This window comes from Hyaena hyaena, unplaced genomic scaffold (genome assembly GCF_003009895.1).
Source record: "Hyaena hyaena isolate Hyena2069 unplaced genomic scaffold, ASM300989v1 scaffold_43, whole genome shotgun sequence".
NCBI classification, from domain to species: domain Eukaryota; kingdom Metazoa; phylum Chordata; class Mammalia; order Carnivora; family Hyaenidae; genus Hyaena; species Hyaena hyaena.
This window is the reverse complement of record NW_024080675.1, coordinates 856,161-881,079: the sequence shown is the minus strand read 5'-3', so window position 1 is coordinate 881,079 and position 24,919 is coordinate 856,161. Positions and strand designations below refer to the sequence as shown.

General features: G+C 35.2%; 1 protein-coding gene across 2 annotated transcripts in view; it reads left to right on the top strand.

Moving 5' to 3' along the window:
* The window catches only part of PPP2R5A (protein phosphatase 2 regulatory subunit B'alpha), a 62,412-nt gene that overhangs the window by 18,754 nt on the left and 18,739 nt on the right, over positions 1–24,919 (top strand). For both annotated transcript variants that reach the window (XM_039230095.1, XM_039230096.1), the window contains exons 2-3: positions 12,329–12,525; positions 15,573–15,674. In XM_039230095.1, the coding sequence (XP_039086026.1) occupies positions 12,329–12,525; positions 15,573–15,674 (299 nt within the window). The remainder of the gene's footprint in view (positions 1–12,328; positions 12,526–15,572; positions 15,675–24,919) is intronic.

Sequence of the window (24,919 nt, the reverse complement as noted above, 5' to 3'; positions counted from 1 at the left end):
GGGGTAGAGAGAGGGAGAGACAGAGAGAAGTGAGAGAATCCCAAGCAGGGTTCTGTACTGTCAGTGCAGAGCACAATGTGGGGCTCAGTCTCACAGACTACAAGATCATGACCAGAGCCAAAATCAAGAGTCAGACACCTAACTCACTGAGCCACCCAGGCGCTCCTGAAGTTCTGTTCATTTTTATTCACCTTTTTTTTTCTCTATTCAGATTTCATAATCTCTATCAATTTATCTTCAAACTTCCCTAATTCTTTCTTCTGCCAATTCACATCAGTTGAGTCATTCTAGTGAGTTTTTCATTTTGTTATTGTACTTCTCAGTGCAGAATCTTTGTTTCTCTCTTTCTTTTTTTGTAAAGTCTGTCTCTATTGATATCCTCTATTTAATGTGACATTGTCATAACTTCTTTACTTTAGTGATGGTTACCTTTAGTTCTTTATAGTTCTTTTAGTTCTTTTAGTTCTATAGTTCATTATACTATATGTATAATGGCTGCTTTGAAGTCACTTTCTCTTAAATCCAACATTCGGTTGCTCTCACAGGCTATTTCTATTGTCTCCTCTTTTTTCTCTTTGGTTATATGGTTCATACTTTCCTGTTCTTTGTGTATCTTGTAAATTTTTGTTGTTGACTGGACACTTTAGATAATATATTTAGTGTATTAAAGCAGTACAATACTGGGTACTCGTCCCATCCCTCAGAGCTTATTGTTGTTATTTATTTGTTTAGGGACTGGATCTAACTAATATTGTTCCTCAGAGGATGCAGCTTTAGGTATGCCAGTAGTCACCCTGAGATGAGAGTACTTTTGGCAGGGCTCTATGTTTTCCTAACCACACCCCCAACTTTAAATTCTGGTGACTTCCATCTTGTTTAATTGTTTTCAACAACGCTCTGGGCATAAATTGTTCTAATTTTTTTTTATTAATATAGTCAAATTCAGGCTTTTTGGAAGGAATAGTCCTGAGGTCAGTGTCTGATATTTGTTCTGACACCAGAGGGCTCCTCCAAGCTGTTTCTTTCCCTGGTATTCTGCAAACTACCATACGAAAGCCTATTTTCTCAATGAATCTACAGATCTTCCAGTTGCCTTTCACTATAACCCACACTTTTTAAGAGCGCCTCTAACCTTGAACTTTTCTATGCTGTGTTACAAAAGAAGTCATTTCCTTTGGGAAGAGACATAACAGCCTTTTTATATCTTGCTTCTTCCCCTGGGCAAAATTTCTGAGTTAGGGCTTTGGAGCTGGAGATAGGGACATGCTTCTTTCTGAATGACACCCTACTTCAGGAGCTGAGCAGGAGGTCGAGAGGGAGCATTAGCCTGAGATCTTTTAGGCTTGCCTCTTCCAGCTTGGAAGTCCTTACATGCTAGGACTAAGGTAATGGCAGCTCCAGTATTCTCAGTGGTGCTACACCAAAGGTAGAGGCTCTGTCTCATGAGTGGAAGTTGGGCAAGAGAGGTGAGCCCCTCTTCTCAACTGCTCTGGCCCAGAACTTAAACTCAGTAATAGGTAGTTGTGGGCAGGGTGAGAAATGCCAGCATCATGCTCCTCACCTGAAGAAAGCTGCCTGATCAAGAACTAGTAGTGAAAAGATCCTTGTGCTCTTGGCTGCCCCCCTCCAGAGTGAGTTTCCACCTAGCTAAGCCGAGAGGAGAGACGGGTAGCAGTCTTTGTTCAGATACCACACATTCTTGCTGTTCTTAATAAATTTTCATAAGTATTCTTGGATAGATGATTCCTCATTTGCTGCTTGCCTTAAGGCTATTTCCAGAGGCTTTCAAAGTTTAAATATTATTTTCATCTTTTTCACTGGGGAGCAGGTCTGTGGAGCTTTTTACCTTGTCTTGCTAGAAGTTGAACTTCCTGTAGACTAAAATTTTAGCTTCTTTTGTAGTAATAATTAGTGCCTTTCCTTTATCTAGGAATTTGTAGCTTTCAAATATATAATCATGACAATACATTTGCAAACTTAAAGGAATTGGGAAAATCCCTTGAAATAAACAGCTTTCTGAAACTGACACAAGAAGAAACAAAAATCTAAACAAGTCTTATACCTATTTAGTTGAATCCTAATTAAGAATTGTGACAAGTGGGGTAAATGAGCGATGGGCATTAAAGAGGGCACTGTTGGGATGAGCACTGGGTGTTATATGTAAGTGATGAATCACTAGATTCTACTCCTGAAGGCAAGACTATACTGTATGTTATCTAACTTGAGAATTTAAAAAAAAAAAAAAAGAACCTTGACAAGGACATTACAACAACAAGATTACAGACCAGTATCCCTTATGAACTTAGATGCAAAAATATTATACAGAATATTTACAAATTGAATTTAACAACATACAAATAGGATGATACATCATGGTCATGGGGTACTTGTGCTAGAATCCAAGATTGCTTTTACATTCAACAATGACTTGCTATGTAAGCAGAATAAACAAGTTGTATCATCACTTTAAGTAGAAAAATTGAAATTCCTTCCCTGTATAGTTCCTTCCTCTCTAGTATTTTAACATGCAGATTCCAGCCATTTCATTAGCCTTGATTTCCACTTTGTATTTAGCTCAGTAAGCCTGCTGGCTATTTTGAGACTTCTCCCTCTGGTGCAGTCTGGAAAGTGCTAATAGAGAGCTTATGTGATTGTGAGCTCACTCTATTTCCCTTCTCTTAAGGATCACAGTCCCATATTGTATATTTTCCGACATCTGAAAACAGTTATCTCACATATTTTGCCCAGATTTTAGTAGTTTACAGAGGAAAGTGTAGTCTGCTAGAAACAACAGTGTTGCCCACACTTTTTGACATTTTTGAATCCAATAGGTATGGAATGGTGTATTTTGCACTTAAATTCATATATATGGTTTATACATATTTACATTTTTCTGCTTTCCAGTGCGGTTGTATGTCTTTCCATATGTTTATTGATCATTTATGTTTCATGTGCCCTTTTCTATAGTTATGTCTTTTTCTTATCGATTTATAGATGTTCTTTTGTGCATTCTGGATGCCAGTCCAGAGTTGGTTATAAAATTAAACATTTTGCACTTTACCTAATCATATTTAGTCTTTTAGTTTTCTAAAAGAATTAATTTTTATAAATGGTATGAGGGAGGGATCTAAGTTTTTTTCCATATGAATAACCAGTGGTCCTAGAATAATTTATTAAATTAAAAAAATTCACTACTGAGATTTAAAAAGCCCAACTCTATTATATATTAATTTTATGTATATGTATACTAATACGTTCCTAGGTATCTTATTTTTTTCAATCCAGTGGTCTTTTTGTCTATGCCTGCCCCAAATCTTGTAGTCTTAATTACTATATGTAGTAAGGTTAGTCTTCCCTTCTTCATTTTCTTAAATATCAGCTTGGCTATTCTTGGCTCTTCATTTTTCCTGATGAATTTTAAAAGCAACTCTTCAGGTTCCAACAAAACACCCTGTCAATTGAGTGCAGAATCATGTTGCAATCCAGAATGCTTTCTCTGTATAGATTCATTGGGGAAGATGTCTTCTCATCCATGAATAATGGTATATCTCTACTATATATTTCTTTTATATATTTCATAAAAGTTTTGTAATTTTCTTCATAAAAGTCATTCTTGTCTTTTGTTCGATCTCTCAAATTACTTGCCCCTGGAATCCAGTCACCATATTGTGAGGAAGCTGAGGCCCCATGGAGAGGCCACATGTGGGGCTTCTGGCACTAGCCCCTGCTAGACTTTCATTCAGAAGCCTGAATTAACTATCAGACATATGAGTGATTTAGCCTTCACAGGATTCTCCCTCTTAGTTTTCTAGATTTCTAGCTGAGAGACCTTAGACATCATGGAACAGAGATAAGTTGTCCCTGCTGTGTTCTATCTGAATCTCTGACTCAAAGAAACTGTGATAGATACTAATTATTGTTTTAAGCCACTAAATTTGGAATGATTTGTTACTAAGCAATAGAAAATTAAAACACCAAACATCATTCTGATAATGATTTGGCTTCTCCTGTAGGTCTGCCTAAGGAACACATAACTGGAATATTCTAACATGGTACATGGAGGAATAATTTCTCGTCCTAAATTAATAAATTGGCATTTTTTACTAAATCATGAAGTTGGTTAGCTTACATTTGTACTGTATATGATAAAAAGTAACCATGTATCTGAGTATATAAGACAGAGGAATAGACTCAAGACCTTAACTTACAGATATCTTGATTGTGGTACAGTTTTCCTAAATAAGTTTCACAAACTGACACTAAAGAGTATAGTTAAAACTTTTCTTACCAAATTTTCTTAAAGTTAATAATTTAATCTTCAAAATTTTTTTACAAAGTTTGCTAATATTTTTTTGAGAATATTGTAAGTTCAAGCCCCACGTCAGGCTCTGGGCTGACAACTCGGAGCCTGGAGCCTGCTTCGGATTCTGTGTGTCTTCCTCTCTCTGGCCTCCCCTGCTCACGCTCTGTCTCTCTGTTTCTCAAAAACAAATGTTAAAAAAAAAAATTAGAATAAAGGAAGTTTTATAAATGATGGTATTAAGTTAAAATATCTTAGTTCTCTCATGGCAGGGGATATAGTCATGTTTAATGGCTCTGGTAGACTTGAAATCCTTTGGCTAAAGTTTTTTCTCATTGGTTAGTGTTTAAGTGGGCACTGTCTTTATTTGCTTCTGAAGAGGATGAAGAATAACGATGGTAGAGTGCATTCCAACCAGTGCATATAAAACAGAAAATTTCAAGGATCAGTATAAATGGAACATGGGATATAAAAGGGGGAAGTAATGGGAAATGAAGTTGGAAAAGTGGTGCCACTCAATTTCTCCTCCTCTTCTTTCAACCTCAACCTTAGTTATCTTTACATTACATTTTTTTTTTAAATTTTTTTTTTAATGTTTTATTTACTTCTAGGAGAGAGAGAGAGAGAGAGAGAGAGAGAGACAGCGTGAGCAGGGGAGGGTCAGAGAGAGAGGGAGTCACAGACTCTGAAACAGGCTCCAGGCTCTGAGCTGGCAGTCAGCACAGAGCCCGACGCGGGGCTCGAACCCACGAACAGCGAGATCATGACCTAAGCGAAAGTCGGATGCTTAACCGACTAAGCCACCCAGGCGCCCCTACATTACATTTTTAAGATTGGTAACATTTTCTATACTGTAGTTAAAGATTTCTGTAAATTGTAATTCTTAAAGTTGAAAGTCAGTGAAGGTTTATGTTGTTGAGTATATAAGCTTCAGAGCCACATAATGTAATTACATTTCCTTATATAGTTTTTTTTTAGTATTTCCTGGAGTTTCTAATTGTGTCTTTTTTTCTTTCCTTGTACGTTTAACATACTCTTTAAGTTCTTCAGTTTTCCATGTAATACGATATCCTATTGATCTTCCTGTGGCATCACTCTCATAGGTCTTTATTCCTCCTGTTGTCAATGGCTCACTTGCTCTCTAGGACTTTACTGCTTTTCTGGATTGATTCTTCTATTCCTAGATTCCATTTTCTCTTTTTCCTTTATTGCTGCATCATGTCCTCAGGTTATTTCTTAAGAAAGGTTGTGAAGGGAGTGCCAGGGTGGCTCAGTCGGTTAAGTGTCCGACTTCGGCTCAGGTCATGATCTCCCGGCTTGTGGGTTTGAGCCCCGCGTCGGGCTCTGTGCAGCTCAGAGCCTGGAACCTGCTTCAGATTCTGTGTCTCTTTCTCTCTCTGACCCTCCCCTGCTCACGCTGTGTGTGTGTGTCTCTCTCTCTCAGAAATAAATAAAAACATTAAAAAAAAAAAAAAACAAAAACATTGTGAAGGTGGTAAGTTTTCCAAGTGTTTGCATATCTGAAAATGCCCTTATTGAATCCTTATACTTATTGATTGTTGGCTAGTTACACAGTTCTAGATTGACATTAGAATTTGAACAATATATCTCCTTTGTCTTCTTGCATCACCTTTGCTGAGAAGAAATCTAATGGATATCAGCCTCTGGTTCTTTTGTGAGTTAATTAAAAAAAACTCTTTTTATTAGTTTTGAGAGGGAAAGAAAGACAGAGTGTGAGCAAGGGAGGGGCCAAGAGAGGGAAACACAGAATCTGAAGCAGGCTCCAGGCTCCCAGGTGTCAACACAGAGTCCAGCGCAGGGCTCAAATTCACAAACCGCAAGATTATGACCTGAGCAGAAGTCAGGTGCTCAACTGACTGACCCGCCCAGGTACCCCAACTTTTTTTTTTTTTAATTTGGAAGTGTTTAGTCTTTCCTCCTGAGCATTTGAAATTTCAAAGTGATATGCTAAATTAACCCATTGTTTGGTGTCTTTTTTTTTTCTGTTTATTTAGTTTACCTTCATGTTTCAAGGCTTTACTTGAATGTCTTGTGATCCTTTGTTTTCTGTTAATATTAGTGAATTTTTAAAAATCACTTTAGAAGTTGGATGGGGGTTCATTCACTGCCTGCTTTTGTTTAGAGTAATTGGTCATGGAACTAACTAGTAAAAACTAGAATTTTTCTCTGGGATGATTAAGTTTCTTTGGGAAGCACCCCCCCCCTTTTTTTTTTGCCTGGGGCCTGAATGCTTGACTGACTTTTGGACTGAGATGGTGAGATGGTAGACTGTTCAGTACACACAGATTTATATAATCCCCTATTTTCAGCTCATGTCTTAATCTCATTCTCTATTTCACTAGGTATTTCTAATCCAAAATACTGTGGGAAGCTTATCTGTAATTCCCTGTTTATTCTAGAATGTGACTTCCTGCTTTTTGTCAGTTACCACTTCTTCATGGACTTTGAGTTTTCCAGAAATTTGTTGAAGTCTTTTGCCTAAAGCCCCATTCTTTCTCTGTTATTGTGGGTTTACACACACACACACACACACACACACACACACCCCTACATAATTTTTGGTTTAGTCTTATTTAAAAACTTTTTTAATGTTTGTTTATTTTTGAGAAAGAAAGAGAAAAAGTGTGAGCAAGGGAGGAGCAGAGACAGAGGGCATAGAATCCAAAGCAGACTCCAGGCTCTGAGTTGTCAGCACAGAGCCTGACATGGGACCGAACTTACAATGCCCTGAGATCATGACCTGAGCTGAACTCAGATGCTTAACAGACTAAGCCACCCAGGTGCCCCTAGTCTTATTTTAGAATAAAAGGGAAGAGATAAACAAATTTGCCATCTTTAACTAGTATGCATTGTAAATCTGTAAGTGGGTAAGGATTTAGAATATAGCTATTAGAGGAACAGTTGATAGGTATTTCAAAGACAATAGTCTTATATATACTTGTTCTTGCATTCTAGGTGATTTGAATCTTGTTTGCATTATGGATTTGTTTTGTGCTCTTGGGCATGCTTTGTAGTGTAGTGGTCTCTTAGAGTACTTTACATGTTGTAAAGCAGTCGTTCTCAAAATTTTTTTGACTGCTAACTATAATAAGAGACACATTTTACGGGGGGCACCTGGGTGGCTCAGTCAGTTAAGTGTCTGACTCTTGGTTTCAGCTCAGGTCATTATCTCATGGTTGGTGGGATTGAGCCCTATGTCGGGCTGCATGCTGGCAGCACGGAGCCTGCTTGGGATTCTCTCTCTGCCCCTCCCCTGCTCCTGCTGTCTGTGTCTCACTCAAAATAAATAAACTTAAAAAAATTTTTACTTTACAACTCAGTACTCACATACTTGAAACACATTGATATCTTACATATATTTTAAAATTCTAGTCATGACCCACTAAAATGATCTTACTACTCAGCAATAGGTTGCCATTCACACCTTGATAAATACTTCTCTAGAGCAGTATTTCTTTTTTTTCCTGATGTTTTGTTTTCTTCCAGTTTAGTTATTAATTTTGAGAGACAGCAGGGGAGAGGCAGAGAGAGAGGGAGAGAGAATCCCAAGCAGGCTCTAAGCTGGCAGCGCAGAGCTGAATGCTTAACTGGTAGAGCCACCCAGGTAGCCCTAGAGCAATATTTCTTAAAGTGTGAGCCAGCTATATCTTCATGTTGGGTGTTGAGAGAAAACTTAAGCATTCAGAAATAAATAGGGAAACCTAACAAGCTTTCGTGAGTTTTAAAAGTTGTATTAATGATTCTTCAAAGATGAAATGCCTCCCTTCCCTAGAATTGTCTTGATTCTCCTTCTGCCTAAGACCATGTAGGGACTTTTACAGTACTGAAATTTTTTAGTGGAATCAAATTTCAGTCATACCAAAATGGAAGAGTTAAGATGCACTTGAAAAACTCATCTTCCAGGCAAGTTTAAACCAGTTATGTATTTTGCAAGGCAAGGCACATCTGGTTTTTAGATAATTCCTTGATTTGTGCAGTTTTTCTTGTATCTTCCATAATTTTCATGCAGAGCTTGTTATATTGGAGATTTAGTAATGTTTTCTAGAAGAGCACTTTTAGGAAATTCTTAGCTCTGATGTTATTGAAAAGATAAATGTAAGCTGGTATTTTAGGTCATAATATTTCTAAATTGTAATCAAATTTCCTTGGCAATTTAAAGACTTAAGGCATTTGAATTGATACATTTAACATGATACACTATGATAATTACTGGTAATAATTGCTGGTCTGAATTGCTCCCAAGTAAATACTTAGAGAGATCAAAATATACCAAAAGGTTTATGAATAGGGACTCGGTTTTTCCCTTCGTTTAAATGGCAGTCCCAGGCTCTTAAATTTACTCATCCTTTATTTGTTCCTGATTTATTTACAAATTTTAGAAGAAAGTAATAATCCACTTGAAATAGATACATATCAGGGGCACTTGCGTGGCTCAGTTGTTTGTGTCCACCTCTTGACCTCGGCTTTGGTAGGTCATAATCTCACCATTTGTGAGATAGAGTCCTACATTGGGCTTGGCATTGACCATGAGGGATTCTCTCTCCTCTCTCTGTCCCTCTCCTGCTTGTGCATGCACTTTCTCTATCTCTCACTCATACACTCTGTCTCTAAATAAACTTAAAAAAAAGAAATATATACATGTTATCATTTCAAGAAGACCTGCTTTAAATTGCTTTAGCAAAAATTTGGGGTCTCGTGTAAATTTCAAGTTGACTAAGCAAATACTGTGTTGCACTCAGGGGATGATGCATAACAATTACACTGTGTGAATCTACCATTCCAGTCACTGTATGATGTAGTACTATAAGGCGTTCTGAATTGTTTCTGTGAACTTGTATATTTCCACAGGTGTTTTTATTTTTAAACCACTAAGTGAAATTCTCATAGAAGACGTCAGTGGATATTGCAGATAGAAAATCCTAAGGGAAAAAGCTATCACCATTGGAATTGGAATGGACATTATCCACATTGAAAATGGCAAATGGATAATTAACATTAGCCTAGTAAATATAACTAAGTCAGAACAATATATGATATTAGTGCCTAAGTGTTAGACATTGCCAAACTGAAACATCATTGAGTATAACAGACTTCAGTCAATGATGTAGATTTTGTCAGTACTTTTTACATTTAGCAAAGAGAATTATTACGCATTCTTTTTCTCACAAGTTGTCATTCATATTTATGAAGTAGAGCCAAAATATAGTCTGATCTTTTTTCAACTTGTTGAAATATATTTTCTCCTTTTCTTTTTTTCTTATGAGAAAATTCAGTGTAAATTGTGTTTCAGAGAGATACCTAAGAGTTGGGACATAATAAACATCAACAAGTGCAAAATATTTCATAACTTCTTGATGAAAGCCAATAATCATTTTCTCTTACTAGGATAACTACTATAAAAATGTTTTTAGCCTATGAAAAATGTTGTGTGTCATGAACCTAGCAGTTTGTAATCTCTTGAAGACAGGAAGTCATCTCCAACTTTCACAACTAAGGATTGTTTTTTGTTTTTATTTAAAAAATCATTTCAAAATATTTATTTTTGAAGGGGAGAGAGACAAAATGAGCGGGGGAGGGGCAGAGAGCGAGGGAGATACAGAATCTGAAGCAGGCTCCAGGCTCTAAGCTGTCAGCACAGAGCCCAATGTGGGGTTCAAACCCACGAACTGTGAGATCATGACCTGAGCCAGAGTCAGATGCTTAACTGACTGAGCCACCCAGGTGCCCCAGAACTAAGGATTGTTTGGAAAGTTTAAATTAGGTGTAAGTGGGAAAAGATTTTTTCTTTTATCTAAAACCTAAAAAAAAATTGAGGACTGGAAATGTCTATTTTAACTCAGAGCCAAAGTAGTTGAAATGTTAACTGTTTTCTAAATATTTCTAATGTTTGGGAAGATCCAGATGTGACCTGTCCCATTTAAGCATTAGGTAATATTGAGATAAAATTCAAGAGAATAAAAAAATAAATTCAAATAAATTTTTAGGTTAAGAAGCCATGAAAAAACATTAATTTTTCTCTAGAGAGTTAGGTGCCCAGAAAATGAAACTTTTTTTTGGTAACATATTCCTGAATACTATTTGCCAGTCCTAAAAATCATTTGTGTCTTCTAACATGTTAGCCAGAAGCTACTAGCCTGTGATATAAGAGATGAATGCCTTCCATTTATATTCCACTTTGAAATATATTCACTCAACTTCATGATCATTATCTAATTTAATCCATTTAAATCACCATCAAGGTAGGTTATTGATAAAAATGGTCATTGCTATGAGTGAAACATAGGGGAGTGAAACATAGGGGAGGAAATCTGATAAGGTATATCAATCAGGTAGGGAAAAGAGTGAGCAGACACATAGCCTTTGGGGAACAAGAAAGGGAGTGATTTCATGTTGAGTTGGTAGCGGGAGGAAAAAGAGAATTACTTAGGACTGGACCATATATTGAAATGGGATATTGTATGAGTTTGTATTACTAAAGGAAAGAATAGCTTTAAAATGCTTTAAAACTCTGTTAGAACGGAGTTAGCTTGAAAGGTATGATACCTATTTCCCATATATTCTCCATCAGTATGATGGAATTTAATTATATATAAAGATCTAATATATGTTATAATAGAGATATAAGGTTATACAATGAAGATTTAGATATCTTTATAAGTAGATAAAGGCATTACTGAGTAACTGAGACAATTTATGGGGATTTCCTGTACAGTATGAGTTGAAAAGGATTCTTATAGCTCAAATAATCACCCTTCTCTAGTGTGTAACACATACCAAATCTAATAAGTTGCATAATTGGGAAGCTTACAAAAAACAGAGCTATTCATCTTGTACTTTTTCAAATTAAGTATATTAAATGGATGCATATCTGATTTTTTAAAATTTAATCCCCCTAATCAAGAAACTTAAATAATTGAGCTAATTGAAAGTCCTTGTTTATAGATGTGAAAGTTCAGAATTGAAGTTTTGTTGTTTTTTGAATGTTGTAAACAAATGGATTTAGTACATTTGTTAGAATCAAATCAATGTAATATGTCCATATTTCTGTAAATAAGTAGACAGCAAAACAAGAAACATTTGCTGAATGACTATTGTGTGCCAGATACTGTGCTTGATAGAAGAGGTGGTGGTGTGTGGGGAGAAGGAGAGACAGAAATACAGTTAAAAATAACAATTGTTTCCTGTCTTTGGGGGCCTTGCAGTCTAGGAGTGTTGTACGTGTAAAACATAATTGCCATATAGCACAAAAAATGTTACAGTAGAGATACATACCTAAGATACATTTGGGTAAAAGTGGATTAACCAGTTTAGCTTTAGTGTCCTAGAGTTTCTGAGGGGAGTATGTTTCCGCTGAAACGTAATAAATGGGGAGGGTTCCCAGGGTGGGAATGTGGAAAAGAGCATTCCAGGCAAAAGAAATCTTCACAAGTTGAAGCAATATGGTTTAACCATATTGAGTACATGCTGGAAAGTGTTGAGAGATGATTGATGACAATAGGCAGCTGAATTTTGTATACAATCTTGAGAAGTTTGAGTTTCAATTTGTAATTTTTGGAGAATTATTGAGAAGTATTGGGTGTGATCAGATTGTTTCTCCTTGTAGTGCAATTTTAGCTTTTGAGGTATTTAAGAAGCTAAATCAGGAATTGTAATAGTTATGGTGCAGGTAGGAGGAGCAGTTAGGTTATCACTGCTGTAATTCAGATGATAGATGATGAGGGTAATTAAAATGGCAGTGAGAATGACAGATGTGTTAAACATAATCAGTAATCTATAATGATTGATTAGGGGTGGTAAGAAAGGAAGAAAAGTCCATTATGGATCCTGGTTTCTGGCATGAATGATGAGGTTAGGTGGGTGAATTTCTCATCATTTTTTCCCCCTCACTAGACTTTTGAGAGAAGCTTTTTATTTTATGTGTGTGAATAGCATCTCTAAAATTAATGAGCATATTAAAGTAACTTCTGAGTAGGTTATTTCTAAGTTTTTCTTTATTTTTATTTATAGATGCCACTTCCAATGAACAACAAGAGCTATTCTGTCAGAAGTTGCAGCAGTGTTGTATACTGTTTGATTTCATGGACTCTGTTTCAGACTTGAAGAGCAAAGAAATTAAAAGGGCAACACTGAATGAACTGGTTGAGTATGTTTCAACTAATCGTGGTGTAATTGTTGAATCAGCGTATTCTGATATAGTAAAAATGGTAAGCCTTCTAGACTTAAGTTCCTCAGATTTCTATAAATTCAAGTAAGATCTGAGGTGTAATTATGAATTACCTGAGACTAATTTTTAATAAATAGACAATAATCAGTGTACTCAAAACAATGTTTTTAAAATAGTCCATTTGAAAGATTATCCATTCATTCCACTGATGCTGTCATTGCTTATATTAGTTTGAAAATTCAATAGCCACAGTGGCTGGTGGCTGTCATATTGTATAGTGTAGATCTAGAGCTTAAGAGAAACCTGTAGGCTTAAGATTGTACAGATTAATAAGTAATTAATGTCATAGAGCTGAATTGTCACTAAGGGAGAATGTCTAAAGTGCAAAGAGAGAAGACTAATGAAAAACTATGGGACTCTCCACATTTCAGCAGTGGGTAAAGGAGTCAGGTCTAAAAATACGTATTTATTTAGACTATTTTAATGTATTAATGTATTTATAGATTCTATAGCACTTGAATTTTAATAAAAACTCAGGACCTTTAAGAAGTTAAGTAACGTACATAAGTGAATGAAATCTCTGAAAAATAAATTAACTGCCAACTTTATTAAGGTAAGGTTGTTTAGGATACTGTTTATTAATAATTCAACCTTATTTTTCATCAAACAGTAAAGTTTGTAAAACTTTAAAAACCGTAAAAAAAAAACAGTAAAAAAAATTAGTTGGAGTATTCAAGAGTCACTGAAGTCATAATTGAAGTTTAAATGTTACCAGGGTATAAAGAACGTTATAGCAAGTATAATTTGTAGTTGTCTTCATTTCCCTCCCCTTGCCTAATATATGTTCTGGGGGAAGAACAAAATGTATAGAAAGTTTAATTTGGCCCTGTTACACCAGTTGAGTTTTCTTTCATCACATTATACTAGAAAATTTTGGTTCAGTTTTTTGTTTGCTTTTTAAAAGTTTTCTTTGTTTTTTTTTTTTAAATGAAAATAAAAGCCTTAAAGAAGTTTTAAAGAGTAGCTATACAGGGAGCATTGATCAAAATGAAGTTGGCTTCCCTAAACTCTCAATAGACTATAAAAATTAAGTGATAGTTTGAAAACAAGTATTGAATACTGATAAACTCATTTTGTTTTTCGTTTTGTGTTTATCATTTAAAATACGTTCAGGGGGAAAAACAGTATTTCCATTTTACTGATTTCAAAGGGTTTATATTCAGAAAATTTTCAAATCCTGGAAAAAGGTACTTTATTTTAATCTCTGTAAAGTTACTGACTTGGGTGCCTGCTAGCTCAGTTGGTAGAACATGCAACTTTTGATCTTAGGGTTGTGAGTTCGAGTGCATGTAAAGATTACCTAAAGCTGTCAAATATTTAGATATTGAAAGTACTCAAATGTTTGAGTCAATTTATTCTGTACTAATAAATTCTGGGAGTTATTTCTTTTTCCAAGAAAAAAGGTGTGTATGCTTTGTCTTTTTTTTTTTTTTTTTAACTTCTGGGTACTTAATTTCTCGATAAGCGTGAAGCCAACTCACCCTGTTGGCCCTATAAAGCTCTTAAGTATACTTATTATATAGTTAATTTTATTGGTGGCAACAAGGTTGATGTTTTTTTACTACCAAGAATAAGTATGATCTCAAAGGCAAATTATGCCCTCTGAATGAGACATCTTTCCTTTTCAAGTTTTATCTGTGACTTCCTACCATTCTTTGTGAAATTGATACCTGTCAAACTCTTTATTGGTTCCGCCCTTATGTACTGGCATTGAGTTCTAGCAGATCAAATTCTAGGTTATTACTTTCTAAGTCTTTTGGTTTTAGTAATTGACTGTAAGCAGTTATTTGGCTAAGCATAGATGCCACTTCATAAGCATAGTTGGAAATTTGCACCACCTACAACCTCTTGTCTCATCCTTTATTCCCCAACTAGTTTATCTCACGTGACCAACTCTTTAATAGTATGGCCTTAAGTGTTTGCTAAACCATGTGGTTTCTCAGTTGTTGTTCATCATTCTTCAAAGATTAGCACCACAGTCTAACCTTTGCTAGAGAAAAAAGATGTGTTAGTTTACCTTGGTGCTAAGACAGTGTGAATAATGAAATTATAAATACTGTTATTTCACTGAATCTGAAATGAAGAATCTCAACATTCTGATTTTAGAGAGATTAATTTGTTTTGTTTTGTTTTGTTTTTTGTTTAAAGAGGCTCAGGGGCACCTGGGTGGCTCAGTCGGTTAAGTGTACGACTTCAGCTCAGGTCATGATCTCACGGTTTGTGAGTTCAAGCCCTGCATCGTGCTCTCTGCTGACAGTGCGGAGCCTGCTTGAGATTCTCTCTCTCTCTCTCTCTCTCTCTCTCCCCCCCCTTTCTCTTTTTCTTTCTCTTTCTGACTTTCTCCTTCTCTTTCTCTTTCTCTTTCTCTTTCTCTTTCTCTTTCTCTTTCTCTTTCTGCCCCTTCCCAGGTTGTGCTCTCTCTCTCTCTCAAAAATAAATAAACATTAAAAAAATAAAAATTAAAAAGGCTCAGGATAAAATACATTAAATCACCAGAGGGATATGTCCATAATAGCAGTGAGGGTATTCTACCCTCCTTTCCCTCTTTCTCAGTGTGGTGTGTATGTATAGGAATGGAGATCTTTTATCAAACTCTTTTGGACTGTAAACTAAGTAAATGGCTGGATTAGAATATGGAGGGAATTGTAGAAAGATGAAATGGATCAAGTTATTGATAGGTAGACTTAGGAACTTTGTGCTTTTCTCCCCAGAATTCCTTCCTCGTCTTTTTTTTTTTTTTTTATAAATTTTCTGTTTAAGCAAAACTTGGAAATAACAACTTGTAATTTAAGGAAGATGAATCCAGAGGTAATCTGTAATCTGTAGTAAGTTGGCATCTGAAGAAGTCATAGTTATGGGATAGAGAAAAGAGAAACATCTCACTTCTTCATATCTTGATGAAGCTTATAGGTTTTGAACTAGGCTTATAGTCAAAACTTTTTTCTTAAAGTTATCTTTAAAATATTTCAGTTTACATTGTTTAGTTGTACAACAAAGAATATAAATCTAAATTCCTTTTCTTTACAGATCAGTGCTAACATCTTCCGTACTCTTCCTCCAAGTGATAATCCAGATTTTGATCCAGAAGAGGATGAACCCACACTTGAGGCCTCCTGGCCTCACATACAAGTATGAAATTTAATTATATATTGAAAATTTTTACCTTTATGATATTCTGCTGAAATCATGGTGGGTCTCTTTTAGATCTTAGTGTCTATGTAAAATATTTGACTTTTAGTATGTTTTCTTATCATTATTTTCTTTTCCCCCAAAATCGATTTCACTTTTTTTGAGATAAAATACAGTTATCATTTAAACCATTTTAAAGTGTTCTGTTGAGTGACATTAACTACATTCACAATGCTGTGCAACCATTATCACTATCTAGTTCTAGAACTTTTTTATCACCAAATGGAAACCCCCTTTACATTAGCAGTCACTTCCCATTTTCCTATCCTCACAGTTCCTGACAACTCCTAATCTATTTTCTGTCTTTATGGATTTACCTGTTCTGAATATTTAAGTGAAATCATGTAATATATGGCCTTGTGTGTCTGGGTTCTTTAACATAGTATTTTCAAGGTTCATCAATGTTGTTGCATGTGTCCATACCTCATTCTTTTTAATGATTGAATAATATTTCATTTTCTGGATATACCACATTTTATGTATCCATTAATCAATTGATAGATGTTTTGGCTTATTGTAATGAGAACTATTATGAACATTCATGTACAGGTTTTTGTTTTAACATGTTTCCCATAAATTTTGATAAGTTGTGTTTTTGTTTTCATTCACCTCAAAATATTTTCTAATTTTCCTGTGATTTCTTCTTTATTAATAAGGAATGTGTTTAATTTCTGTATGTTTGTGACTGCCACATTTCTTTCTGTTACTAATTTCTAATTATTTCATTGTAGTTGGGGAATATACTTTGAATGTCTTCAATCCATGTAAGCTTATTGAGGCTTTTAGTAGGGCCTAACATACAGTATATTCTGGAGAATGTTTCATGTGTGCTTGAGAAGAATGTGTATTCTGTTGTTGGGTAGAGCATTCTGTAGAAATCTGTTAGGTCTTATTGGTTTATAATGTTATTAAAGTCTTTTTCCTTGTTGATCTTTGATTTCTACTCATTATTGAAAGTAAGATACTGAAGTTTCTAACTATTATTGTTGAATTTTATATTTCTCTTCAGCTCTGTCAGGTTTTGCTTTATGTATTTCAGAACCCTATTATTAGCTGCTTATGTTTATAATTGTTATGTCTTATCTATGGATTGTCCTTATAATAACTTTAGATGGTTTGTTTTGTCTGATATTAGCATAGGCACTCCAGCTCTCTCTTGGTTACTGTTTGCATGATATATCTTTTCCAATCCTTTTCCTTTTAATCAGTTCCTTTGAATATACATTTTGTCTTGATAAAGTTGGATCATGTTTTTGTAATCAGTTTTGACAGTCTCTGCCTTTTGACTGGACTGGAGTGTTTAATCAGTTTACATTTAATGTAATTGTAGATAAGTTAGGATTTACATCTGCCTAATAGAAATTTTGCTCTTTCTATATGTTGTATGCCTTTTTGCTTTCCTACTTCTCCATTACTGCCTTTTGTATTAAATAGGTATTTGTTAGGGTGCCATTTTAATTCCCTTGTTTTTTTCAACTGAACTTTTTACTTTCTTAGTAGTTACCCTGGGGATTACAATTAGCATCTTAAAACAATCTGGTTTGGTTGAATACTAACTTAATTTCAGTAGTATAAAAAATTTTGATACAATATAACCTCCATTCCCTCCCCCACCTCCTTTGTGATATTATTTGTGGTATTCTTGTCATTGCCCACCAGTACAATTTTATAATTATTGCTTTACATGATTGTCTTGTAGAGCAGTAGAACAAATGAGTTATAAATAAAATACATTTATGCTTTTATATTATGTATAGTTGACCCTTGAACAACATGAGTTTAAAGTGCATGAATCTGCTTATGTGCAGACTTTTTTTTTTTTTAAATATTTTTATTTATTTCTAGGAGAGAGAGAGAGAGACAGCGTGAGCAGGGGAGGGTCAGAGAGAGAGGGAGACACAGACTCTGAAATAGGCTCCAGGCTCTGAGCTGGCAGTCAGCACAGAGCCCGACGCGGGGCTCGAACCCACAAACCGCGAGATCATGACCTAAGCGAAAGTCGGACGCTTAACTGACTAAGCCACCCAGGTGCCCCGAGACTTTTTTGATATAGTACAGTACTATAAATGTATTATCTCTTCTTTACAATATTTAACAAAATTTTAATTCCAATATACTTAACCAACAGTGTTATGTTAGTTTTTGGTATATGGTATAGTGATTCAACAATTCTGTATCTTACTCAGTGCTCAGTGTGATAAGTTTATTCTTAATCCCCTTCACTTATTTCATCCATCTCCCTCACCCCCCTCCCCTCTGGTAACCATCAGTTTGTTCTCTGTGGTTAAGATCTGTTTTTTGGTTTGTCTCTTTTTTGTTTTGTTCTACTGTTTTGTTTCTTAAATTTCACATATGAATGAAATTTTATGGTATTTGTCTTTCTCTACCTGATTTATTTCACATAGCATTATACTCTCTAGATCCATTCATTTTGTTGCAAATAGCAAGATTTCATTCTTTTTTATATATTTAATATATTCCACCGTGTTTATAGACCACATCTTCTTTATCCATGTTCCATATTCATTTATCAGTGGACACTTGGGCTGCTTCCATAATTTGGTTAATTCTAAATACTAAATAACCCCAATAAACATTGGGGTGCCTATATCATTTCAAATTAGTGTTTTCATATTCTTTGGGTAAAAATACCCAGTAGTACAATTACCAGATTGTAGGGTAGTTCTATTTTTAATTTTTGAGGAACTTCCATACTGTTTTTCATAGTGACTGTACCAGTTTGTATTCTCCCTTATGACAGTTTTACATTTTTTTCTCCAGCTTACTTAAGTTTTAAGAATACAGTATATAATATTTATAACATACAAAATACATATTAATTGGTTCTGTTATCAGTAAGGCTTGCTCTCAACAGTATAGGCTATTAGTAGCTAAGTTTCGGGAGAGTCCAGAATTACATGTGGATTTTTGACTGAGTCAGGGTGGGGAGGGTCAGTGCCCTTAACCCCTGCATTATTCAAGGTTCAACTGTGCTTACCTTTACCTGTGCTTTTTATTTCTTCTTGTGAATATCCTTTCATTTCTTCCTGAAGGGTTCCCTTTAGTATTTCCTGTAGAGCGGGTCTATTAGTAAATTCTCTCAGTGTTTGTTTATCTGGGAGTGTTTTAATTTCCCCTTCATTTTTGAAGGAGAGTTTTGCTGGATATAGAATTCTTGGCTTAACTACCCTTTTCCTTCAGCAGTCAGAAGATGTCATCCCACGGGTCTTCTGGTATCCCTTGTTTTCTGATGACAAGTCAGTTGTTAATTAGGATTTCATATGTGTGATGTTATTTTTCTCTTGATGCTTTGAATATTTTCTATTTTTCATTTCTGTCAGTTTTGATTGTGATATGTGTAGGTGTGATCTCTTTGGCTGTATTCTACTGGAGTTCATTGAGCTCCAGTAAGAGTTCTTGCGTAAATTAGTAATTTTCACCAAATTTGAGTTGATTTTAGCTGTTATCTCTTCAGATATTTTTTTCTTCCTCTTTCTCCTCTCTGAGACCCTATTATGTATGTGTATATTGGTATGACTGAAGGTGTCCCTCAGATCTCTGAAGCTCTGTTACTTTTTTGTTCATTCTTTTTTCTTTCTGCGTCTCAAACTGAATAAACTCTATTGATCTACCTTCAGATTCACTTATTCTTATGCCAGCTCAAATTGTTTTGGGTTGTTTTGTGGGTCAGCAGGTTCACCAAGTTCACTTTGCCATTTCAGAAGTCTCTCTCTGGAGCACATCTTTTTAGTTGTGACTGAGAAAAGGATAGTCTTCTTGACCTAAATGCCATTGTGTGACAGTTCACTCCTCAGAGTCATTAGAAAATTGGTAAAATTTTACTGTATAGGCAGGATCAATTCTTCATTAAACCTTCCCTATTTCTGTCTAGCTCTGCTTCATTTAAACATCCCCACAAATATGTGGCTTTAATATAGTGTCATCTAGAGTTCATGCAGTAGAATCACATTGACACTACTTCAGTTGATACTTTAGTACTAGAACTATTAGATAGAATTCAGGGTAGATTCTCTTACACTACTTACAAACTGTTACAAAGATTCCACTATAGCCATAAACTATGCTCACATGTGTTTAGTGTTTCTTTTGCACATGTTTTTACATATCTAGTCTTTATGATCATTTATTGTTGTTCTCCAGATGTCTCATTAAAATACTCTGAGAATATTCAGATAAAGCTTTCTTATTTTTTTAAAATAAGCAAGGCTCTGAGGGAGAAAGTAAAAATTCAAAGGACTCTTGCCTAATGCCTCAGATAATTTTTATATTTTAAAAATAATATTAATGACCTGAAATTTCCAGGCAAGCACAATGATGGGTTTATCTAGAGAATTTGATATGTATGTGTTTACATATGATCAATGGTACTCATTTATGAGACTACTAATCATGATTAGCTAATTAGAGCAATACCAATGACTATTGAGCACTTACCATGTTTAAGAGATAGTGGCAGTTGCTTTATATACACATCTTATCTAATCCTTTTGGTAACACCACAATATTGTTCACATTTTATAGATAAGTTTAGATGAAGCTAGAAGAGATTAAGAATCCTGCCCAAGTTTATAAAAATAGTAAGTAGCAGACTTAGGTTTATAACTCAAGTATTACTCCAGAGTACTTACTCTTAATTTTTAAAAGCGTTAGTGTCTCTCCTAAATGTAGTTTATGGCCTTACAATACCAATTACATATGGCCCTACACTACCAATTACATATGTAGTCTATGGCCCTACAATACCACATACATACCAATTTTTAATGAGATTTAATTCATACCTTTTTAGCTTCATTATTACACCAGGAAATTAGATCTTCCAAATAATTCAGCTAGTCATTCTTTTTCTTTTTTCCTCATAAGTGAGTTTTTAAAGGTATAATTATACAGGTACAGATATGCCTTGGTTAAACATAACAAAAGTTCATATATACAAATTCTAACAAGTAAGAGAATTATTATTACAAAGCATAGTGAGTGGAAATGATTCTGGTGACAGACTTCTACTTAAATCCTAGTTTTGATACTTTTCTACCTATGTGACCTTGGTTAGCTGCTTAACTCTTTTGCATCTTCCTTTATGAAACTGGGATCAAGCAGGATTCTGTAAGGATTGAATGGGATAATGTGTGCACCAAACCTAACACAGTGTTTTAAACTGTATGTTTTTCTTTTTCTCTCCCCTCCCCTTGTTTTCTTAAAAGATCATTACTTTTGGTATGTGGGAAGAAATATATTTTTGCTCTTATTGTTGCCTTTATGTTGATAACCTTTATATGATACCCTTGGTTTTTCTCTTGTAGCTAGTTTATTGGTTCCCTAGAATTAACAATGCTGAAATTATTAAGTTGTCTCTTCCCCCACTTCCATATCACATAAAGTAATATCCCTTTACTCTCACAGTAAATACCTGTATAACAGCTCAAAGCTTCTACTTTCCATACATTCTTCTCCATCCTCTTCCCCCAACTTTTTATTTTTATTATTGTATAATACCTATGTGGTTAGAACATGTAACTAATTGTATACTATTGTTCTGTCACCTATATGCCCATTGCTTATTCCTAGCTCTGCAGGTAAAATATTTAATCTTACCATCAGTCCTTATGTCAAAGTTCCTCTGATCATTTCTTGGTAATTTGGAGCTTGTTCTTTTTTTTTTCTTTTTCTTTTTTCTTTTTTTTAAGTAATCTCTACATCCACCGTGGGGCTCAAACTCATGACCTTGAGATTAAGAGTCACATGCTCTGCTGACTGAGCCAACCAGGGGCCCCTGGAGCTCACTTGTTAGTAGAGGAACTCATGGGAATATTATTCCTTGAGTCTTTGTATGTACAGTAGCAATTTGTAGATTTTATTTTTAAAGCCAGTTTGATTTGATATAAAGTCCTTGATTCATCTTCTTTCCCTTAGGTACCTTAAATATGTTATTCCATTGTCTTCCAAATTCAGTCTGATTTTCTTTGCTTTTATAAAGACATGGGGTTTTTGCCTGGATGCCTAAAAGATGTTTCGCCTTTAATGGCCAAGTGCTGTATTGCTTATACATAAGTGTTTATTTTTCTATTTGAATAGTACTCTTTCACTATAAAAGCCCACTTTTATTTCTGGAAATTTTCTTCAGTAATAGTTTTTAGTATTTCTTTTGTAGTACTGCTATTTTTTCTTCTTTGGAGATGCCAGCTCTTCATATGTTGGTTCTTCTTATCTCTCTGTGTCTATTATTTTCTCTTAAAATATTGGGTTCTTTAAAATCTCATTTTTTGTTCTGTTGGATTGTTTTTCATCTTTCTCCTTTCCATTCTCTTTTTCCTTTTTTCTTTACTCTAGTTGTAAGGTGGATGGACAGTTAAAACTAGAGACAGACAAGAGGAAGGGAATGGATATTACTAGCCAACCAGCAATGCCTGCTACAGGCTAGAACTGTTGGAGTGAAGAGTGTCTTAAATAAAAGGAAAAATGATATATCTTTAATGACAGTAGGATGGATAATCCATACATCAGCTATTTTCTATATAGTTCCTGGAAGGTAGAGAGGAACCATGCTTTATATGTGGATGCTAGCTCTTGTGATTACATTGCTGATTTAAAAAAATTTTTTTAATGTTTTATTTATTTCTGAGAGAGAGAGAGACAGCGTGAGCAGTGGAGGGTCAGAGAGAGAGTGGGTCACAGACTGAAACAGGCTCCAGGCTCTGAGCTGGCAGTCAGCACAGAGCCCGATGCGGGGCTCGAACCCACAAACCGCGAGATCATGACCTAAGTGAAAGTTGGACGCTTAACCGACTAAGCCACCCAGGCACCCCTCTGTGTGCCAGCTTATAGATAATTAGGGAGACTTGGCTGCTGTATTAACGTGGAATACAGGCAGATCGTATAGTATTTTAATTTTCTTGTATCAATTATTTTCTTTAGTGGCACAGATATTTAGGATGTAATTATGTAGGTACTGACTAGAACATAGACGTTTTTACAAATAACTTGTATTTTAGGGACTAGAAGCTCTTCTTTGTGGTCTCTATAATTAGAAATTTAATTTGGAAACATACACATTTTACAGTGTACACCTTCACGTGAATCCAAATAGCTCATGGTCAGATTCAGTGTTCAGGCATTTAATATGAAATATCTCATTTAGTTCAGTATATGTTGCATCTTACATGAATTCTTTCATGTATTAAATCCATTTTATTTTATTATTTTATTTTATTTTTTTATTTCTAGCAGAGAGAGAGAGACAGCGTGAGCAGGGGAGGGTCAGAGAGAGAGGGAGTCACAGACTGAAACAGGCTCCAGGCTCTGAGCTGGCAGTCAGCACAGAGCCCGACGCGGGGCTCGAACCCACGAACCGCGAGATCATGACCTAAGCGAAAGTCGGATGCTTAACCGACTAAGCCACCCAGGCACCCCATATTAAATCCTTTTTAAAACCCACTTAAATTAGCTTCCTCTTATAAGAGTTTGGGAAACATTGGATCACCATATTCCTTGAAGAAAGTCTTTTGTGTATTTACAGTTCATTAAAGTTGCTTCTCAGTCTTTACCTCTCGAGCCTAACATTTCCAGTCCCCTTAGCTTTTTGTATAGATCTTATTTTCAGATACTTTAAAAACCTCTGTTGTTTTTGAAAATCTCTATTGTTTTTGCTGTATCTTTTTCTAAAATCTTTTATTGATGAAGACCAGAATTTTCATATTTTAACTAAACCTTAGTGAAGACATGGTCATTATGGAGTAGAATGGTAAGATTACCCTTTTTTAGTTATCTTTTTACATTTTTTACTTATTTTTAGGGTATTTTTAGGTTCATAGAAGTAGGAACATATGTGAAGTTTGCCATTTTACTAGAAAAATTAATCCATTGCTGTAACTATCTATTGTTCTTTGCAGCACTATTTCTTAGCTTCTCGGAGCAAATTATTTCTTCATATACAAGAATATAGAAAAACTTACATATACAGAAACAGTCAACAACTGTGATTCATTCAGGAATATGTTCAAGGCATTGCTCTACGTATTGGGGGTAATGTATTGAACAAATAAGCAAAACCCTTTACATTCTAGTGGAAAAGACTAAATAATATTACTGTGTCAAGGTGTAATAATAAATACAAGAAGAAAAGTAATGCAGGATAAAGAGTATAAGAGAGAGTGACAGTGGGGACAGGGTACAATTTTATAGAAGCATAGTCTTAATGGTACCGTGCTGAAGATTTTCAGCTCTGTAGATCACCGGCGTTTCCTTTCCTGCTGTTTTCATATTACTCAGCATGTGTTTAGATAACCTTTTGTTGTCTCTTCAGTGGTGCTAAGTTGGCTGCATAAAAGCAGTTTGCTGCTAATCTTAACTGATCCCTTAATGTTCACTGTGTCAGGTAAATGATGGAGATAAAAACTCTGAAAGAAATGATAATGTGGTATCTGTCATAGAGACAGGTTTCAGCTGAATGTGTGATTTAGAGGATTCAGCTGGATTTCATGCAAATCTCCCAAAAGACATGTAATTACTCCTAATAGTATTAAGCCTTTAGCCCTATATTTCTGATGTATATCTTAAGAGGTAGAGTGTATAGGCTAATGCGTGCCATACTTGACTCCTGTTTAACCTGGTCCTACCTCACCATAAATCTTAACTTCCTCTGAACTAGGGATCTGCATAAAGATTCTGAGTCCCTGATTCCATACCTATCAACCCATACCCTACATCTGGTGCTCAAGACATGTCCTACCTTTCTATAAAAGCCCTTCTTTTTCTTTTTGGCTTATCCAAAATCAGATCAAATGTAGGCCTCAAGTTGCATGTCCTCCTTAAAATTGTTCCTGCTGACTTTATTCCACAGTGCTTTCGCCCTTTTCTAAGTGTCTCCTCCACTCATAGTCTGTACCATGTAATGTTTGCATATACACCATTTTGTATGTTTAGTTTTGTCTCACCTCCCTAACAAGTGAGCTTTTTGGGACTGTACAGTGCCTAATATCTGTTCCCACTATATGTAGCTAAAAGGAAAACTTGTTTGCTCTACCCATAACACTTTTGACACCAAATGTTTGGATTTTCTACACCAAGAAATTCACTTCTCTATGGATACCAACTGGGTGTCCTATAATTTATTCATTTCTGACACTAATGACCCAGAGTTACCACAGATACTACAGATTAAGGGC